The sequence below is a fragment of the Hemiscyllium ocellatum genome, chromosome 47, assembly GCF_020745735.1.
Source record: "Hemiscyllium ocellatum isolate sHemOce1 chromosome 47, sHemOce1.pat.X.cur, whole genome shotgun sequence".
NCBI classification, from domain to species: Eukaryota; Metazoa; Chordata; class Chondrichthyes; order Orectolobiformes; family Hemiscylliidae; genus Hemiscyllium; species Hemiscyllium ocellatum.
Genome location: NC_083447.1, coordinates 156262 through 177001, shown reverse-complemented (window position 1 = coordinate 177001; position 20740 = coordinate 156262). Strand labels below are relative to the sequence as shown.

Genomic DNA, 20740 nt, shown 5'->3' with positions numbered 1-20740 from the left:
GAGGAGCCTCAGCCCTTGACCTTGTCCAACAGGTATGAGATTGTTGCTCCCTGTACGGAAGAAGAAAAGGGCTCTGGACAGGATGAGCCAACTGACCAAGGCACCATGGTGCAGAAGGCCATTCAAGAGGGGGGAGCAAATAGACAAGTAGTGGTTATAGGGGATTCTATAATTAGGGGGACAGATAGTATCCTTTGCAAGCCGGATCGGGAGTCTCGCATGGTGTGTTGCCTGCCCGGTGCCAGGGTGCGGGATATCTCCGACCGGCTTGAAAGGATATTGGAGCGGGAGGGGGAGGATCCAGTTGTTGTGGTCCACGTTGGTACTAACAACATAGGCAAAACTAAGGTGGAGGACCTGTTTGGGGATTACGAAGCACTAGGAAGGAAATTGAAGTACAGGTCCTCAAGGGTCATAATCTCCGGATTACTGCCCGAGCCACGTGCCAATTGGCATAGGGATAAGAAAATTAGGGAAGTAAACACGTGGCTAAGGGATTGGTGTGGGAAAGAGGGATTCCACTTCATGGGGCATTGGCATCAGTTTTGGAACGGGGGGGGGATCTGTACCGTTGCGATGGTCTCCACCTGAACCGATCAGGTACCAATGTTCTAGCGAAGAGGATAAATAGGGTGGTCAGTAGGACTTTAAACTTTTGAGTTGGGGGTGGGGTGGGGGAAGGGAAAGTGAAAGCGACAGGGAGTATGGAGTTAAATGGAAAGATAAGCAACAGGATAGCATATGTGCAGGCGGATTTAAACTCGAGGCAGACTGGGAATGCAGCAAAAAGGAAGGATAACTTAGGACATCTTATGACTTCCAATACCTCTAATGATAAAGTTAGCATTAAGGCACTTTACCTGAATGCTCATAGCATTCATAACAAAGCAGATGAACTAATGGCGCAGATCATCGTGAATGATTATGATGTGGTAGGCATCACAGAGACATGATTACAGGGGGGTCAGGACTGGCAGTTAAACCTCCAAGGATTTTCAACTTATCGAAAAGACAGGGAGGTGGGCAGAGGGGGTGGGGTTGCCTTGTTAGTGAAGAACAAAATTAAATCGATGGCACTGAATGACATAGCGTCGGATGATGTGGATTCTGTGTGGGTGGAATTGAGGAACCACCAAACCAAAAACCCATAATGGGAGTTATGTACAGACCTCCTAACAGTGGTCAGGACTAGGAGCGCAACATGTACCGGGAAATAGAGAAGACATGTCAGAAAGGCAAGGTCACAGTGATTATGGGGGACTTCAATATGCAGGTGGACTGGGTAAATAATGTTGCCAGTGGATCCAAAGAAAGGGAATTCATGGAATGCTTACAGGATGGCTTTTTGGAACAGCTTCTCATGGAGCCCACAAGGGAGCAGGCTATTCTGGACCTAGTGCTATGTAATGAACCAGGCTTTATAAAAGATCTTAAAGTAAGGGAACCCTTAGGAGGCAGTGATCATAATATGGTAGAGTTCAGTCTGCAGTTTGAAAGAGAGAAGGCAAAATCGGATGTAATGGTGTTACAGTTAAATAAAGATAATTGTGAGGGCATGAGAGAGGAACTGACAAAAATAGACTGGAAGCAGAGCCTCGCGGGGAAGACAGTAGAGCAAAAATGGCAGGAGTTTGTGGGTATAATTGAGGACACAGTACAGAGGTTCATCCGGGGAGAGATTAGATAGCCATGGCTGACAAAGGAAGTCAGGAAATGTATTAAAGAAAAAGAGAGATCCCATAAAGTGGCCAAGAGCACTGGGAAATCAGAAGATTGGGAAGGCTACAAAAACAAACAGAGGATAACAAAGAGAGAAATAAGGAAGGAGAGTATCAAATATGAAGGTAGGCTAGCCAGTAATATTAGAAATGATAGTAAAAGTTTCTTTCAACACATAAGAAACAAACGATAGGCAAAAGTAGACATTGGGCCACTTCAAACTGATGCTAGAAGCCTAGTGATGGGAGATAAGGAAATAGCAGGAGAACTTAACAAGTACTTTGCATCAGTCTTCACAGTGGAAGACATGAATAATATCCCAAAAATTAAAGGGAGTCAGGGGGCTGAGTTGACTATGGTTGCCATTACAAAAGAGAAAGTGCTAGAAAAGCTAAAAGGTCTTAAAATTGATAAATCTCCTGGCCCTGATGGGATACACCCTAGAGTTCTGAGAGAGGTGGCTGAGGAAATAGCGGAGGCATTGGTTGAGATCTTTAAAAAGTCACTGGAGTCAGGGAAAGTCCCAAATGACTGGAAGATCGCTGTTGTAACCCCCTTGAAGACAAAAGATGGAAAATTATAGGCCGATTAGCCTAACCTTGGTTGTTGGTAAAATTCTAGAGTCCATCATTAAGGATGAGGTTTCTAAATTCTTGGAAGAGCAGAGTCTGATTAGAAAGAGTCAACATGGATTTAGTAAGGGGAGGTCGTGTCTGACAACCCTGTTGGAATTCTTTGAAGAGGTGACAAGTAGGTTAGACCAGGGAAACCCAGTGGATGTGGTCTATCTAGACCTCCAAAAGGCCTTTGATAAGGTGCCACACGGGAGGCTGCTGAGGAAGGTGAGGGCCCATGGTGTTCGAGGTGAGCTACTGGTATGGATTGAGGATTGGCTGTCTGATAGAAGGCAGAGAGGTGGGATAAAAGGTTCTTTTTCGGAATGGCAGCCGGTGACAAGCGGTGTCCCGCAGGGTTCAGTGTTGGGGCTGCAGCTGTTCACATTATATATTAATGATCTGGATGAAGGGACTGGGGGCATTCTAGTGAAGTTTGCCGATGATACGAAGTTAGGTGGACAGGCAGGTAGTACTGAGGAAGTGGGGAGGCTACAGAAGGATCTAGACAGTTTGGGAGAGTGGTCCAGGAAATGGCTGATGGAATTCAACGTGAGCAAATGCGAGGTCTTGCATTTTGGAAAAAAGAATAAAAGCATAGGCTACTTTCTAAACAGTGAGAAAATTCGTAAAGCCAAAGTACAAAGGGATCTGGGAGTGCTAGTCGAGGATTCTCTAAAGGTAAACATGCAGGTTGAGTCCGTGATTAAGAAAGCGAATGCAATGTTGTCACTTATCTCAAGAGGGTTGGAATATAAAAGCACCGTTGTGCTACTGAGCCTTTATTAAGCTCTGGTTAGGTCCCATTTGGAGTACTGTGTCCAGTTTTGGTCCCCACACCTCAAGAGGGACATACTGGCACTGGAACGTGTCCAGCGGAGATTCACACGGATGATCCCTGGAATGGTTGGTCTAACATACAAGGAACACCTGAGGATCCTGGGATTGTATTCATTGGAGTTTAGAAGATTAAGGGGAGACTTAATAGAAACTTACAAGATAATACATGGCTTGGAAAGGGTGGACGCTAGGAAATTGTTTCCGTTAGGCGAGGAGACTAGGACCTGTGGACACAGCCTTAGAATTAGAAGGGGTCAATTCAGAACAGAAATGCGGAGACATTTCTTCAGCCAGAGAGTGGTGGGCCTATGGAATTCATTGCCGCAGAGTGCAGTGGAGGCTGAGATGCTAAATGTCTTCAAGGCAGAGATTGATAGATTCTTGATGTCACGAGGAATTAAGGGCTACGGGGAGAATGCTGGTAAGTGGAGTTGAAATGCCCATCAGCCATGATTGAACGGCGGAGTGGACTCGATGGGCCGAATGGCCTTACTTCCACTCCTATGTCTTATGGTCTTAATATTATGGGAGAGGAATTGCAGGCATACTTTTGGCAACAAATTCATCTCTAAAAGTTCCTTCACTCACAAACCGGCAGGAACTCTCAGGTCAGGAACGCCTTCGGATCACCACCACAAACAGTGAACCAGGACTTGAACGACCCAAATGAACTTCCCAACCTGCAGACAAGAGAGCTTGTGCTGATCCAAAACTGGGACCGTCCCAAGCTCAGACAGGGTGGAGAAGACCGTACCAAGTGTCCTGCGAATGCCAATTGCAGTCAAGGTCCAAGGACAAAGCAGCTGGGTCAATTTAAGTGACTATTAATGATGGTCCCCTCAAACAGCCTAAGTACTGTACTCAACCTACAGCACAAGCCTCTGTTGCAGCTTTCAGCCGAGAGGACACTGTTTTATGAGGCTCATATGTATTTGCATGGTAATTGGACTGTATGCTACCCACTCCCCCAGTCAGTAGATGTGTTGTTTGTTGCCATTCCCAGGTGGGACCCCCTTAACCTATACATGGTAGATACCTCAAACACCCCCTGTGTAGGCCAGAGTGAGAGGCTTAGAAGGATGGATTCTGGTCATTGTGTAGAGCTGATATATTAAGAGAAGACTCATTTCCCCAAACTACATGGGAGCCACAAGCTATCCACTTTGCTTCTAGGGACGGGGCTAGAGTTTTGCCTATGCCTTGGTCCCCACAAATGCTTGTGCCCAGAAACAAAGTACCCGCAGGCATTGCCTGGTCAGTGATGGAATGTTCACCTGCACCTGTGATGAACAAAGGTGCTTAAATGTTACTGCAGGACAGTAATTTATTTATCTTTGATCGATATTCAAATCCCAGTCTCAAACACACTAACTTTCTGCACCTTAAATTTCTTTTTCTTTCATTGAATTACCTGGATGATGAGGCCCGCAGCATGATAGGATGAGCACATGATTCTGCAGGACTCATAGCTGGTGTTCGGGACAACGCAATGTCACATTGCTCCAGGTGTCGCAGGAGCTCCTGTTCTGTGGGACCGCCAGAGTCTAACAAAAAGAGAAACAACATTGAATGAGGACGTCCTTTCTCCTTCCCCATCCACTTTGCCTCAATTCATGAACTTCCCACGTGAGCCAAGTGCCAACCAATGAACAGCGTTAAACCAGCCTCAGTTCATCACATTCAGGCAAATTTTAAACACCCAACAGAACAATGACTGGGCCAGAAACAGTTAGTAGCCCTGCTACCCTTCACCCATGTCTCCTGTTCCCTGCCCTCTCAAGGCCCACCTGCCATCCCAAACCAAAGTCCCACCCTAGAGGTGGAGAACAGGACTAGCCAGGGGTTGGGTGGAGTGGTCAGTTTCTGGTGTTTGGTTGTTGAATGTGACCACACATTGATAGACAGGAAAGCTAGCTGTGAAGAGGACAGAATAAAGTTACAAAGGATTAGATAGATTAAGTGAGGGGACAAAGATCTGGTAAAATGTGGGCAAAAGTGTGAAGCTGCCCATTTTAGTAGGAAGAGTAAAGAGCTGTTTCTAAATAGAGAGATTCAGAGCTCTAAGATCAGAGATCTGGGTCTCCTCATGCATGAATTGTAAGTAATCAAGATAGCTAATAGAATGTTAGCATTTATTGTGAGCAGAATTGAATGCAAAAATAGGGAGGGAACGCATCGGTTATGTAGGACATTAGAGGGACCATTAGAGAGAGTACAGATTACAGGCAAATTTACTTAAGAAGGGATGTAAATGTATTGGAGGCAGTTCAGAGAAGGTTTATCAGATTAATGTCTAGAATAGAATTAGAAGAATGAGAAATGACCTTATTGAAACAGACAAAGATTCTGAAAGATCTCAACAGGGGAGAGGCAGAAAGGTTGCTTTCATCTGTAGAAAAGTCTAGAACAAGATGACATCACTTCAGAATGAACAGTCAGTCATTGAAGCCAAAGATGAAAAGGAACGTCTGTGAATCAAAGGAATCCTTTAATGCAGGGGGCTGGCAGGTCTGGGTCATTAAGTATTTTCAAAGCTGAGTGAGACAGTTTTTTTAATTCAGGAAGGAAATTGAGTATGATCAGATTGGCCATGACCTCACTGAATGGGGGAGCAGATTCAATAGGCTGAATGGCCCATTTCTGCTGCTATGTATTATAAGCAGATAATCTGACGAGGAAAGGTTGGACAGGCTCGCCTTGTATCCACTGTTGCTTAAAAGATTGAGGGGACTTGAAAAACATTAAAAAGATCCCGAGCAGTTTTGGGTGGGGATGGAATTTGGAGGTGGTGGTTTCCTCTTGTGGGTAAATTTAGAATGAGAGTCATTATTTAAAACTGATATGCATAAAATGTTTTTTTCTCACAGAGTTATAAGACTTTGGAACTCTGTACATAAAAAGCTGGTGGAAGCAGGGTCCTTGGATATTTCTAACACAGAGGGAGAGCTTCTTGTTAAGCAAAGGTGGTGAAAGGTCACTGGGAGAGACTCGGATGTGAAGTAATCAGGTCTGCCATGATCTCACTGGATGGCGTAGCAGGGTGAAGGGGATGAGCAGCCTAGCCTTGCTACTAATTCATATGTCTGCATGAAGCCGGGATGACTCTGAACCCAATTCCCTCATGCCCCCAACTGCCCACAGACCTCTCCTGGCTGCCTTGCCAGATGTCTCCATCGCAGTGGTAAGATCCCACATCTGGATGCTGCCATCAGTGTGCCCGGTGAAGAGGTAGCGACGGGCACGAGAGCTGATGCGGCTTGAACCCTCACATTCGTGTACAGTAAACGCAGTGATTGCGGTGCCATCCACGGAGGAAATTGCGCAGATCCTGCGGGGGAGATACCCCGGACTCCGGGGTGGGGGACAACGAGAATGGGGACAGTGAGAGAGGACATGGGGAAATGGAAGTTGGGGGCAAGGGGAGTGTGACAAAGAAGGGCAGGATGGGAGGGGAAGGTGAGGTGAGGAAGTAGGAGGAGGAAGAGACATAGACAAAGAAATAATGAGCCTGTGTTTTCTTGAAGGATTTCTCCCATATTAACTTCTGACATTCCTATTTGATCCTCAACCTCACCCAATTGATCAGCCAGTCATCAGGATAACATGATCAGCTGGAGGCTCCCAGATATTGAACTAGGAGAGACATTCCAAACTGGCCACGATTTCACTTTGGTGTTCAGTGATTGGCCCACAAGAGGTTAAATCTGCCTCTCCCTTACTCCTCTACTGAGTTTGTCAAGCTGTCCCAGTGCCTCTGACCTGCTCCCATGGAACCCCTTCTGCAGCATCAGCACTGCTGTCATGAAAGACACTGCATCAGATTCATGCACAGCAAGATCCCACAAACACCAGTATGATGATGACTAGTCTGTGCTGGTGACTGACCAGGACTTCCAGGAAAACTCTCTGGCTCTTCCTCAAAAGATCACATTGTACCATTTTATGTCAATAGTAAGGGACTGTTTTTTAATGTGCAACCTGAACAGCAACATCTCACTTGAAATTCTCTCACCTCTCAAATTCCACCCCTTCAGATTTCAGCTCCTCACCTGAGGCAGGAATTTGCAAGCCTTTTCCCCTGCAAAACATGCCTCAGCTACAGATTCCCACTGCCTCCAAACACACCCACACCCCATTCCCACCTAAGGCCATACCTAGTAACTTTCACACGATCAACACCATAATCATAAAACTCTTCCTGTCTCTTAACCTGCACCAATTCCCTCTTCACTTGTCACCTCCAAGCTCACAATGGATAAAATAACATGTTGATTTTAAAATTCTTGGTCACATTTGCCAATATCTCATGACCTCAACCCTTCCTAACAGTCACCTCCTCCAGCCCCAATGCCTCCCCCTGTTGTCGCCTCCTCCAGCCCCAATGCCTCCCCTCTACTGTCACCTCCTCCAGCCCCAATGCCTCTACCCTGTCACCTCCTCCAGCCCCAATGCCTCTACCCTACTGTCACCTCCTCCAGCCTCAATACCTCTACCCTACTGTCACCTCCTCCAGCCCCAATGCCTCCCCCCTACTGTCACCTCCTCCAGCCCCAATGCCTCCCCCCTACTGTCACCTCCTCCTCTAATTCTTGCCTGTTGAAAGCTGCCTCATTTTAAATTCTTCCAAGGTATCTGCAGCTGCCTGGTCCCAAATTTTTTCTTTCAAAGACTTCTTAAAAATTGATCTGTTTGCACTGTTCTGGAAAGTACTTTACAGTTTATCTCTATTAGCTGGGCTTGTCTGGCCAGGTTTTGTGGTTCTCGAGGGCTCCTTTACCTCTTGCCTGTTGAGGATAGTCGCACAAAGAGTTGATTCGTGTCAGGAACAACTTTCTGGATGAAAACCTGCTCATCATCTCGTTCCCCAAATGGGCCTGTAACAGAGAGGGTGGTGGTGGGGGAGGTGGGGGAAAACACAGTAGGAAGTTATTCACCGCAATAATGATCAGGGAGAGTCAGGCTTTCTGTAAAATGCATTTGGGTTTCAGTGAAGGAAGGCTGTCATTCTGATATGGTCTGACTCCATGTGTTTTCAGCAATACAGTTAGCTCTTGGCAACCCTCAGAAATAGTTCAGAAAGCCCTTTCCCAGTACTGTACCTGCTGCAGAAAAGTTGGAAAAGGATCAAACTAGATGGAACACCCAGCATCAACTGGGGTACCAGGAATAGCACACGTGCTCTGCCCTCCTGAGTTTAACAAGTTATTGTACCCAACATCTGAGAACTGGGAGAATCAAGAGAGCTGTCCCTCAGACTTTGGAAACAACATCCTGTTGTACTCTGAGGCTATAACCCTAATCCTAACCTACATCACTGTATGGTCATCGCGAGCTGAGCATTTTACTCAGTTTCTCTCTCCACAGAACCTGATAGGCCTGCGGAGTGTTTCCAACATTTTTTATTTTATTTTAGAATTCCAGCATCTGAAGTAATTTTGTTTTTGTACCACCATCACCATCCCTGGATAGATCTTTCCCACCAGCAGGATAGACCCAGCAGAGATGGAAACACAGTGGGATACAGTCAGGAGAGAGTTTCCCTGGGAGTCCTCAGCATTGACTCCAGCCCCCATGAAGTCCCATGGCTGGAGGTTAAACATGAGCAAGGAAATCTCCTGCTGATTACCATATACCGCCCTCCCTCAGATGATGAACCAGTACTCATCCATGTTGAAAAAGGTAGCAAGGACATTATATTCTGGGTGGGGTCTTTATTGTCCATCATCAACCGTATCCCAATAATACCAATTCTGACAGAGCTGATTGAGTCCTGGCTGCTAGTTTGGTTTAGAGAGAAAACCAAATGAGGGATAAACCGAGTTTCCTTCACCAGCTGCATCTGAGAAACACCGACAGCAGATGGGAGAGTCGGGGAGCAGGAGGGGCAATTAGAGTGCGGGTGACATGGGCAAGTTACACACTCTGGGAGATCAGACAGAAACCCTTAATCCTGTTCCACCTGTTACCTGGAGAGTTTGCAGGGTCTGGACTCAGCCCTACACCTCCATAACAGTCTTACTGCCTCTTACCGATTTCCAATCCCACCGAACATCCTCCATGACCATCCAAATCTTCCAGGGACAGGATTTTAAATGATGCCAGTGGAGTTGAGCCAGGCTGTGTGGAGATCATGCCACGGAATCTAGTCACAGTCCACGTCCGAACATGGTTACTATCTGCACAGACTAAATAAAAACACATACCTCACCACTTCCAGCTTTTCAGACAAATTGATCACGTGCCTCAAAAGCCCCATACTATTCATCTGTAGGAGGCTTCACAATTTTAACCTCATCCTAATGCCAAAACAGACACATGGATTTGATACGTTGGCAGGAGACTGGGGATGGGAAAGAGCATAATCCATGGACTAGCCCCATGTATCACATGGGATTCGGAGAGAGCTTGCTAACTAGATACAAAACTAACTTGACAGTAGGAGGCCGAGGGCGGAGGCCGAGGGTGGTTGTTTTTATTTTACTAGAGGCCTGTGATCAGTGGCTTTCCACAGGAATCGGTCCACTTTTATCTGTCGTTATATAAATGATATGGATGAGAATATAGAAAGAATGGTTCGCAAGTTTGTGGATGACACCAAAATTGGTGGAATACTAAACAGTGAAGGAGGTTATCTACAATTACAAAGAGATCTTGATCAATTGGATCAATGGGCTGACACGTGGCAGATGGGACCTTAATTTGGATAAATGTGAGGCATTGCACTGTGCTAAAACAAACAAGGGCAGGACTTATACAATTAAAAGTCGGGCCTTGGGTCATACTGTAGAACAGACAGACCTAGGGGTTCAGATATATAATTATTTGAAGTTGGCATTACATGTAATAAAGGCACTCAAGAATATTTAGCACGCTTGCCTTCTTTGCCCAGACCTTTGAATATAGAGGTCAGGACATGTTTGTACAGAATGCTGGTGAGGCCTTTTCTGGAGTACTGTGCGCGGTTCTGGTCACCCTGCTATAGGAAGAGGATTCAGAACAGATTTACAAGGATGTTACAGGTAATGTTGGGTTTGAGTTATGGGGAAGAGGCTAGATAGGTTGGGACTCTTTCCACTAGAACATAGGGGATTAAAGAGTGACCTTAAAGGAGGTTTATAAAATCATAAGGGGTATAAGTAAGACAAATTGTAGCTGTCTTTTCCTAAAATAGGGGATTTCATAACTAGAGGGCAAATTTTCAGAATGAGAGGAAAAAGTTTCAAAAAGAAATGAGGGGCAACCTTTTATGTTTAAAAGCACAGTAGTTCGTAGGTGGAGTGAATTTCCAGAGGGAGTGGAAAATGTGGGTATCATTACAATGTTTAAAATACATTTGTCTGGGTACATGAATAAGAAATGTTTGGAGGGATATGGGGCAAATGCAGACAAATGAGACTAGTTTAGTTTGAGATTATGGCTGGCAGTAGGGTTTGGACCAAAGGGTTTATTTCTGTGCTGCATGAGTATGGAATGGGCCGGACTACAGGAAGGGAGTAACTGCTGACCTGTGGTTCTGGAAACAGCAAGAAAGAGAAGGCCGTAAGGTTTCCTACCTGAGATGAGGTTTTTCTCAGAGAGTTTGATCTTTGTGATTGGGCTGCGATGGACACTAAATGTCTGAAAGAGCTGTGGGCCAGACCCCACTGTCTCGGGATGCTGCACAATCACACGGACCATTCCAGAACTTGTCCCATATGCAATCTCAATCCAGTTCCCACTGTCACCTAGGACAAATGATGCAAAACACTGAGTGAAGTTTAAATTGTTAGACTTCAGAGAGCACGGCACTGAAGGCTGTAACCCTGGAACAAGTCGATGTGCATAGTCACATTGTTACTTAGAGATTACATTTTATGTAATTCCAATCAACAGCCCCTCTATCAGTCAGCTCAGATACCAAATGCTATAATTAAACTGTACTCACATTTAAATGGTCTTTGGAAACTATGATTAATAGCAATTTCCATTCAATAGCAACATTCCAGCAAAAGTAGTGAAGATTTGTGCTCCAGAGTATGCCAGACCCCCAAAAAGCTGTTCTGTTACTGCTACAACACTAGCACCTACCTGCTAATATGGAAAATGAAGAAGGTATATCATATACACAAAGTAGGACAAATCTAATGTAACTAATAACTGATTCATTTTTCTACTCTCGATGATGGGTGTGATGACAGCATGGCTTTACGAGGTGTATTTTGTCTTGGTCTTTGTTTTGAAATGGAGAAACGTTGAGACAGACGCACCAAGTGGTCTGTTTCAAGCCATTAAACAGCTTGGGGGGCCTTGCGGTTGTTTTTTGCAACGTTGGAACAATAGAAGCAGCCTGAATGGGTGGGGGTTCAAGCTCTCTCAGAACTAGCATTTTAGTTTAACTTTCAGTAGCTGCTGGGGTTTGGAAACCTTTATAAATCTCTTCCCGCCACAGCGAAACGTTCAAGTCCTCTCTCACACATAGAACATCAAGACTTTCTTCCTGGACTAGAGAACTATACGCAAGACAATTTTACTGAATTTGCCTTTGGCAAGGGTGTGTTTATGGCATGTCACTACATTGGAACGGTTGCTGTTTAGTTGTTAAGCTATCTATTATTCTGTTAAGTTATTCTAATTCTTTCTTACCAATTTAATTACAATGTAAGAATAAAATGTATTTTGCTTCAAGCCTGCTATTCTGACCAATTGAATTGCATCTAGAATACAATGCCTTCCAATTGCCTTTAAACATTAGTAGTAGTTGGGGTCTAGGCTATCTTTATAATATGTTTTGAGGGAGTTTGGTCTGGTCCATACAAGAGCTAGGCAATGCTCATCTCTATCACGAGAATCTAACCTCTATCTCTTGACATTCAGCAACATTATCATAATGGAATCCCCCATAAACATCTTGGGGGTTACCACGGACCAGATACTCAACTGGACGAGCTATAAAATACTCTGGCTCCAAAAGTAGGTCAGATATTAGGGAGTGAGTAACTCATCTCCTGACTCCTCAAAGCCTGTCTACCATCTACAAAACACAAGTCAGGGTGTAACAGAATACTCCCCACTCACATGGATGGGTACAGCTCCAACAACACTCAAACCAGGACAAAGCTGCCCACTTGATTCTCACCACATACATAAACACCCACTCTCTCTCCACTGATGCTCAGGAGCAGCAATGTGTACCATTATAAGATGAACTGCAGAAATTCACCAAAAGTCTTTAGACAGAACCTTCCAAACCCATAACCACTTTGATCTAGAAGGACAAGGGCAGAGATACATGGGAACACCACTGCCTTCAAGCTACTCACCATCCTGACTTGGAAATATATCACAATTCCTTCACTGCCACTGGGTCAAAGTCCCGGAATTCTCTCCCTTACAGCATTGAAAGTCTATCAACAGCACATGGACTGCAGCCGTTCAAGAAGGCAACTCACCCCAAACTTCAGGAGCAATTAGGGACAGGCATTAAGAAATAAATCACAAGATACTAATATTAGCTAAAAACTCAGACATTACCTCCTGTGCCACAGGGATAGTCAATCATTTAGTCTGTTGTGGCAGGATGCCTGAGAATCACAGCAAAACAAGAGGAAATGACTGGCTTGTGATTCATTGCTGTTGTCTACGATGAAATATCCCTCATTTAGCAGCACTGCATTTCTGACCAATGGTCAATACTGCCACCAGCTGCTGATCAGACTTACTGCAATTACAGCATCCAGTGCAAAGGAATAAATAGACTTCAATTTACTGGTAATATCTACATATAGTCAGTCAGATTATAAAATCACCAGAAATCTTACATTTGGGAAGATATGACAAGGCATTTGCACACAGCAAACCCCTGAACAGCAAAGAGTTGGTTTATTGGAAGTAGTGATCCGGAATGAAAAGGAGCTCTGCTCTTTAAATACTGACTCTTTGATTACTGAAGTGGCATTGGAGTAAATGTCAGCAGCTCAGACATTTCCAGCTTCCTTTCAGTCACAAATCTGCCAAGGTGATCCATTCAAGTTAAAATGGAAGATTTAGCCTTTGTACAATAGCAGCCAAAGAGCAATGAAGTGAATACTGACTGGTTTTTGGGGTGAGATAGACACTGAGGGCTGTGATCGCATCTTCATAAGGATCACAATACAGCTCTGTTACAAGGAGGTCATTATCCTTCATCCGCAGCGGAAACTTCTGGACGTCTGCAAAACAAACACCAGTCCAAAATGAGACAGCCAAAGCCTCGAAGGAGAACGGTCACTGAATTCTCTCAGAATATTTACAGCAAGGGACCACTCCGCCCACAGTCTCTTTATTAACCAAAAAGAAAATATCCATCCAACCCAATCCCACTTTCCAGCTCTTAGTCTGTAGCCCCCACAGATTTCAGCACTTTGTGCACGAACTGGTTAAATAGGAGAGGGATTCTATCACGTGCAAGCCAGGACATTCGGCCCATCGAGTCCACACTGAGCCACCCATCCATATCCCTGTAAACCTGTCTTTCCCACAGCCAACCCACCTAACTTACACATCTTTGGACTAAGAGTTTCTGTCCCGGTCAGCCTTTCAAGCAGAGTTCCAGAAACTCACCAGTCCCAATGAGAATTTCTTTTGCATCTCATCTCATCTCATCTCATCCTTCAAGAATTGCTTTAGATCTGTGCCTTTGGTTCTTGGGCCGTCTAAAGGAAATCAGTCTCTGGCCATCAGAACTTTGTTTGCCTCAACTGAACATTCCCCAGAGCCTATGCTCCATAGGCAATAATCCCAACCTGTCCAATCCTATCCATTCCTGGCAACAACCTTGTAAATCTCAAATCCTTCCAACATATGATGATATCTCTCCTGTAATATCTGCTCTGTGTCAGACAAGGAAATGAGCACTGTCAAGTTAAAATGGGTCACTTACCGATGTAGTAAATCGATCCGTTATTACACCCTAGGATCAACAAGGAACCAGCTGTGTCGTAACTGTTTATCGGAACAACATCCTGAATCTGTGGGAGAAAGTAGGTGTGAGAGGGAGGGAGGAGTGAAGGGGAGACAGAGATTTCTCAGAGGGAGGTGTGGAATGGAGTCACTACCTGCCAGTGTTTGGTCACTGCATTCCAGACCCCGACTTTTCCAGTGTGGCTTGTCGCAATCAGTTGATTCCCCACAAAGAACAGAGCTTCCACAGGCACCCCCAGACTAAAGGTTCCTGCAAGAGAAGAATTGGGAAGTGTATGGGAGTGAGTTAAATGGACACAGAGCACGAGAGAGAGAGAGAGAGAGAGAGAGAAAAGAAATTTACAAGGTTGCTGCCAGGACTCAAAGGGTCTGTGATACAGGGAAAGTTGGACAAGCTAGGACTTTTTTTTTTAAGAGCATAGGAGATCGAGGGGGATCTTATACAAATGAATAAAGATCTGAGAGGCACGGATAGGGTGAATACACAATTTTTTTTCTAGGGTTGAGGAAATCGAGGTTTAAGGTTAGAAGGGAAAGAATAAAAGGGAACTTGAGGGGCAACATTTTTTTTAAACACAGAGGGTGGCATGTTTGTGGAATGTGCTGCCAGCAAAAGTGATTGAGGCCAGTACATAAACATTTAAACAGCATTTGGAGAAATAAATGGATAGGAAAAGTTTGGAAGGATATGGGCCAAGTGCAGGGAAATGGGGTCAGCGTTGGTGGACATTTTGGTCGGAGTGAACTGTCTCCTGCTACAGGACTCTATAACGCTCTGACCCACTGGCATGGACTCTCACTGGGGTATGGGTCTGAAACCCTTAGCATCTGCACAATTTTCCACTGATATTTAAACAGGGAGAGTCAATGAGACCAACTGGGATCTCATTTCACCCAGTAACCACAGCACTCTCTGCTTGTGCATGATCAGCAGCAGAGTGTGGTTCAATCGCCCACCCAAACAAGATCCTGCTGGCCACTGGGTGACACTTGGAAATGCATGATGTACTTTGGTACAAAGAACAAGTGAATACAGGATAAAATAAAGGGAACTGCTCTAACTGTTGTGTATGACAAACCTGGATGGACATGTAGTTGTTAAAGGTGCCAGGACAGGCAGAAGGTGTTGTCAATAAAACAAAAGTACCCTATGTTTCATGAATTGGGCACAGAGTATGACAGCAAGGAGAGTATGATGAATTGATACAAGACACTGGTTAGACATCAGCTGGAGTATTATGACCAGTTGTGTGTCAAACTGTAGGCTGGATGTGAATATATCAGATAGCCCTCTTCTGCACGGAGAATTCCCCCATGGATTTGAAACTTCAATTATGACCACTAATTGGAGAAATTTGGAGTGTTTTCCCTGGAGAGGGGAAGGCTCAAAAAAAGATCTGACAGAGGCTTTCAATATCCAAGGGGTGTGGACAGAGCAGCTGCTGAATGCAAATGAATGGAGAAGACAACGGCACTCTTTTCAAGTGTTTTGCAAAAGAAACATGGAAGGTGAGGAAATCCTTTTCTCCACAGTAGGGTATGAAAGATTTGGGTATGCAATGCAGCACCTGGAAATGTAGTGGAGACAGATTTAATGGAGGCATTCAAGAAAGTATTGGATGGTTTTTAAATGGAAACAATGCAAAGGAATATGGGGAAAGGCTGGAGATTTGCATGAAGTTAAAATGCTCAGTGAGCCAGTAGATGCAGACAGACAGACACACTGTGGGAATGGCTTTTTTCTGCACCATAATGTTTCTGAGAGCCAGTTGTTGGCACAATGACTGCATGTCATAGCAGACCAGCAGGTAGAGACAGGCAGAGGCAGGCAGGGTTCAAGTCACCTTTGCTTGTGAAGCAGTGATTCAGGATGAAAGCATCATACCGATCTCATTCCCGGTGCCACCTTCATGAATGGCCCACAGGATAATCTCGTTGCATGAGGCCACAGCCACCATCTTGTCGTTGTCACCCAGGGATCCGCCCATGACCTTAGCATTCAGTGCCACACGTTCAATGACCCAATCTAATCGTGGGCTGGAGAATACCTGCTGCCAGCCAGATGACTCCTTCAGTCTGACAGAGACAAAACAGAAGAGAGTGAGGAGCTAGTAAGGAGAGAGTGCCAGTGAAATCCTGACCTCAGATAGTCAGGCCTTATGCTGGGTTTCTTTTTTTTTGGGGGGGAGGGGGCGGGAAGAGAAAGAAATGGAGAAGAGGTTGCCCCTTACAGAGTAGGGGTCTTCCTCTTCTCCACATTCCCCAAAAGCAAGGAATCCCCCAACAGTGTTGTTTACTTTATATCAAGCGGAACCTCAGAGGTCTCTAAGATGACATGAACAGAGTGAATAGGAAGCAACTGTTCCGCCTAGATAAAGGGAAAATAACAAGGGGGCATCACTTTAAAGGTGGCAGGAGGTTTAAAGGAGATGTCAGGAAATCCCTCTCATCCAGGGGAGTGTGGGGATCTGGAATGCACCATCTGGAAGGGAAGGTAAGATGGAAACTTTACAACTTTTTATAAGTACTTGGATGAACACTCAATGTCACAATATTCAAGGCTTTGGGCCAATTGCTGGAAAGTGGGGCGAGAGTAAATTTAACATTGTGTCAGTACGGTCAAAACTATGGGCTGAAAGGCCATTCGAAGCCAAAGAGGAAAGCTGAGGCAATTACAAGGTACATTCAATTTGGGCTTTGCACACTCACCTGTAACACACCACAAATTGGGTGTAGACCACTGCAATCCAGTTGTGATGTCCTCGGACAATCCGCACCATCCCAGGATTGGCTATCGATCCTGTACCAAGGGGAAGGAAGCACTTAGTGCCCAGAGTGAACTCGCTCCATATAACCAGCTGAGTGCATCCAGTTTCAGAGCTGGAACACTCCTTCTGATCACATCTTTATTCATTCCAGTAAGCAACTTGGTAATTTGGGAATTGTTAAGCGCATCCTGGGAGAACTCCTGCTCCCATCCCTGTGCTGCACGGAGTTCAATACAATTCTAAAAAGTCTGCATGAGAGAATTCTAACCAGATGTAGAGTGAGCACTGCAGCCACCAGACCACCACCTGCCCTGGCCAAAAGGCTCCAACCCAAATGTAATGCTTTTTGACAAGGACAGCCCATCCCCCACAACCTCCAGTTGCACACCATCCTCCAGTTCCTTCTGTAACTTTGTCAAGCTCAAAACTTACTCTCAGTTGGGGCTATGGATGTGGACAACCACAGACTACAGATAGATGATCACAAAGGCAACATCAAAATACTGACCTTGCTGGTGATACAAGTCTTGAGAGTTAATCAATAACCTGAAGGAGTATTGTCTGGTAACTTTCATAATATTCATTCCTCTGAGACTGAAGTACAAACAGCTTCATGGGATCAATTAGGCTTGGAGGCTGTGATGCAGAGTAACACCAACAGCGCCAATTCCAGTACCAGTTGAGATCACTGTGAAGGGACCATCTTGTTAGTCTTGTGCCTCTAGTTAAACTCACCAACAGTCAACCTTCTCTAACAAGCGAGCAGCCCATGTACCTCTGGGATTACAGCCACTTGGATCCCTTACTTGCTTTTAAACCGAGTTGCAATGATAATGGCAATGCTGCTTTTGGATCCCTCCTCTAAATCCCAGCCTCCATTTCTCAATCATTCCCAGTCAATATCACCAGGCACAGAGTTGCACACTCGCACCCTATTTCTATCCCAATAGTTCAGGCATGAAATTCAGTTCCAGCACAGAGTCCTGACTGCCAAGGTCAAAGGTCATAATTGAGCAAGGGCCTTCTTGGCCTCAGGACCAACATTTTGGGAACAGAGGAGAAGAGTTGCACAGCCTTGTTGACAGACTTCTGAAATAGTGTTCATGTAGTGTGTGACCTTGTACCCACCGTTCCCTCGCTGTTCCAGAAGCTTTCCCAGAATTCCAGCATTGCCCAGGTTGGGTGGCATGGTGTTGCTCCTTCGTACAGGAACTCGATCTGCAGCCTCCTGCCGTGACCCCACAAACTGTGGCCCAGCAAGACTGTGTCGATTCTGCCTTATTGTTGGGATCACTGCGGACAAAAAAAATGTCAAAATAAGAATCGAGAAGCAAGATGTGGTGATGGTTCCTCATTGTGCCCCTACCACCCTTCAATGGAGGGAAGTCAAGACATACAAACAATTCAGTTCCTTTAGCCCACTGTGCTCACTGCCCCCACCCTGGCACTAAATGGTCAATAAATGGAGAATGACTTCTTCAGCCATCAGCATGTTGCGAAAATCAAGCAGAAAAAAAATGAATGAACGGACCTGGTGGAGGTAGGTATCCATGGAACAAGACGTTCCCACATGAAGAGCGTTCTAAATCCTCGCACAGTTCCAGTCGGCGAACTGGGAAGAAAGGAAATAAGACATGAAAATGTGAAACTTCAATAAGGGGCCCAGTTTGGAATGGGATAGCTTCACCACGTGCCCAGCCTTTGGAAGAGGGGGTGGGAATGTGGGGGGAATCATTGCAGGAACAGTGAGTATGATGCAGAACACAGCCTCTTTGCTATCCTTCCATCCAAGGCTCTGATAGAGTACAGCATTGCTAGAGGCGTCATCTTATGGATGAGACATTAAACTGAGACGGTGTGTGTACATTAGCTCGGAGAAAGCGAGGATTGCAAATGCTGGAACTCCGAGTCAAGAGCGTAGTGCTGGAAAAGCAGAACATAAAACAGTACTGCACAGGAACAGGCCCTTTCACCCATAATGTTGTGCTGAACATGATGCTAAATTAAACTAATCTAATCCCTTCTGCCTGCTCTTCGTCTATATCCCTTCATTCCTTGCATATGCATGTCTTTATCTAAAAGCCCCATGAAAGCCCCAATCATATCTGCCTCCACCACCATCCCAGCAGCATGCTCCAGACTCCTACAATTGCATAAGAACAACTTGCTGCTCACATCTCCTTTCAATTCCTCCCCCCCACTCCCCCCCCCAGCCACCTTCAATGCATGCCCTGTAAAAGGCAACACTAAGTGTGGCCTAATCAAAGTATTATAAAGTTGCAACATGATTAGCTGACACTGGTCCTCAGTTCCCCAACCAATGAAGCTTATCATGCCTTTTACCATCCTATATACTTTCAAGGAGCTATCGATTTGAACCGCGAGATCCCTCTCTAGATCAATGCTGTTCAAGGTCCTGTCATAAACTGTATACTTATAACATTTTACCTCTCACATTTACCCGCATTAAACTATCTGCCATTTCTCTGCCCATATCTGCAGCTGATCTGTATCCCCATTTATCATTTGACAACCTCCTACACTGGCCACAAGCCAATCATCTTCATATTGTCTGCAAACTTACTAAGCCAACCACCTACATTTCCATACACGTCATTTACATATATCACAAACAGAGGTCCCAGTATGCATCCCTGTTGAATAGTAAGGGACCTCCAACCGGAGATACACCCTTGCACCACAACCCTCTCCAGCCGGAGATGTACCCTTGCACCACAACCCTCTGTCTTCTTTGGGCAAGCCTAGTCTGAATCCAAGTTGCTGTGATCCCATACATCTCAATCTCAATCTTAATCTTGTCGAAAGCCTCAGTAAAATCCACGTGGACAACATCCACTGCTCTGCCCTCACCGATCACCTTTGAATATTTCAAGGTGACAATCAAGTTAGTCAGACATGATCTGCCCTGCACAAAGCCATGCTGACTTTCCTTAATAAGCCATTCTTTTCCAAATACATATAAATCCTATCCTTAAAAATTCTCTCCAATAGCTTCCCAATCACAGATAAGACACTCACTGGTCTACAGCTTCTTTGATTATCTGCTCGCCAGTCCTCTGGGACCTCTCCAGTAGTTAGCAAGGGTACAAAGATCTTGGTCAAAACCCCAGCAATCTCCTCTCTCAATAACCTGGGGTAAATACCATTGGGCCCTAGAGACTGATCCACATTAATACTCTTCAAGAGACCCAACACAACTTCTTTCTTGATCTCAAATACCCTAGTATATTGACACACAAAGCGCAAATCTCACCATCCTCCATATCCTCCTGGGTGAATACCAATGCAAAGTATTCATTTAGTACTCATCCCATGTTCTGTCTCTAAGCACAAATTCTCTCCTTTATTCTTGAGTGGTCTTACCTTCTCCCTAGTTACCCTCTTGTTTTTAATGTATCATAGAATCCCTTTGGATTCTCTTTAACCCGACTCGCCAAGGTAATTTCTTGCTCTTCTAATTCCCTACTAGAGTTCTTTCCTGCTTTATATTCCTCACAGGTCCTGTCTGATGTAAACTTCATAAACCTTAGACATTTTGTTTTGCCTTTTGACTAAATTTAGAACCTTCCTCATTACCCAAGGGTCCCTAATCTTGCCATTCTTGTCTTTCCTCCTCACTGGAACATGTAAGCCCTGAGCTCTGATCAGTGAGTCTTTAGGAGAAAGTGAGGACTGCAGATGCTGGCGATCAGAGCTGCAAATGTGTTGCAGGAAAAGCACAGCAGGTCAGGCAGCATCCAAGGAGCAGGAGAATCGACGTTTCGGGCATGAGCCCTTCTTCAGGAATGAGGAAAGTGTGCCAAGCAGACTCAGATAAAAGGTAAGGAGGAGGGACTTGGG

At 45.1% G+C, this 20740-nt stretch overlaps 1 protein-coding gene across 3 annotated transcripts in view; it reads right to left on the bottom strand.

The window, feature by feature from the left end:
• The window catches only part of shkbp1 (SH3KBP1 binding protein 1), a 50807-nt gene that overhangs the window by 9712 nt on the left and 20355 nt on the right, over positions 1–20740 (bottom strand). For 2 of the 3 annotated variants that reach the window (XM_060855943.1, XM_060855944.1), the window contains 12 exons: positions 18411–18491; positions 18008–18172; positions 16821–16911; positions 15997–16187; positions 14246–14361; positions 14071–14158; positions 13244–13360; positions 10727–10897; positions 9203–9358; positions 7951–8047; positions 6317–6501; positions 4585–4717 (listed from right to left, as the gene is read on the bottom strand). In XM_060855943.1, coding sequence (XP_060711926.1) covers positions 4585–4717; positions 6317–6501; positions 7951–8047; positions 9203–9358; positions 10727–10897; positions 13244–13360; positions 14071–14158; positions 14246–14361; positions 15997–16187; positions 16821–16911; positions 18008–18172; positions 18411–18491 — 1591 coding nt within the window. Of the gene's footprint in view, positions 1–4584; positions 4718–6316; positions 6502–7950; positions 8048–9202; positions 9359–10726; positions 10898–13243; positions 13361–14070; positions 14159–14245; positions 14362–15996; positions 16188–16820; positions 16912–17387; positions 17525–18007; positions 18173–18410; positions 18492–20740 lie in introns of those variants that run through there. The other variant, XM_060855945.1, reaches the window with a different exon arrangement.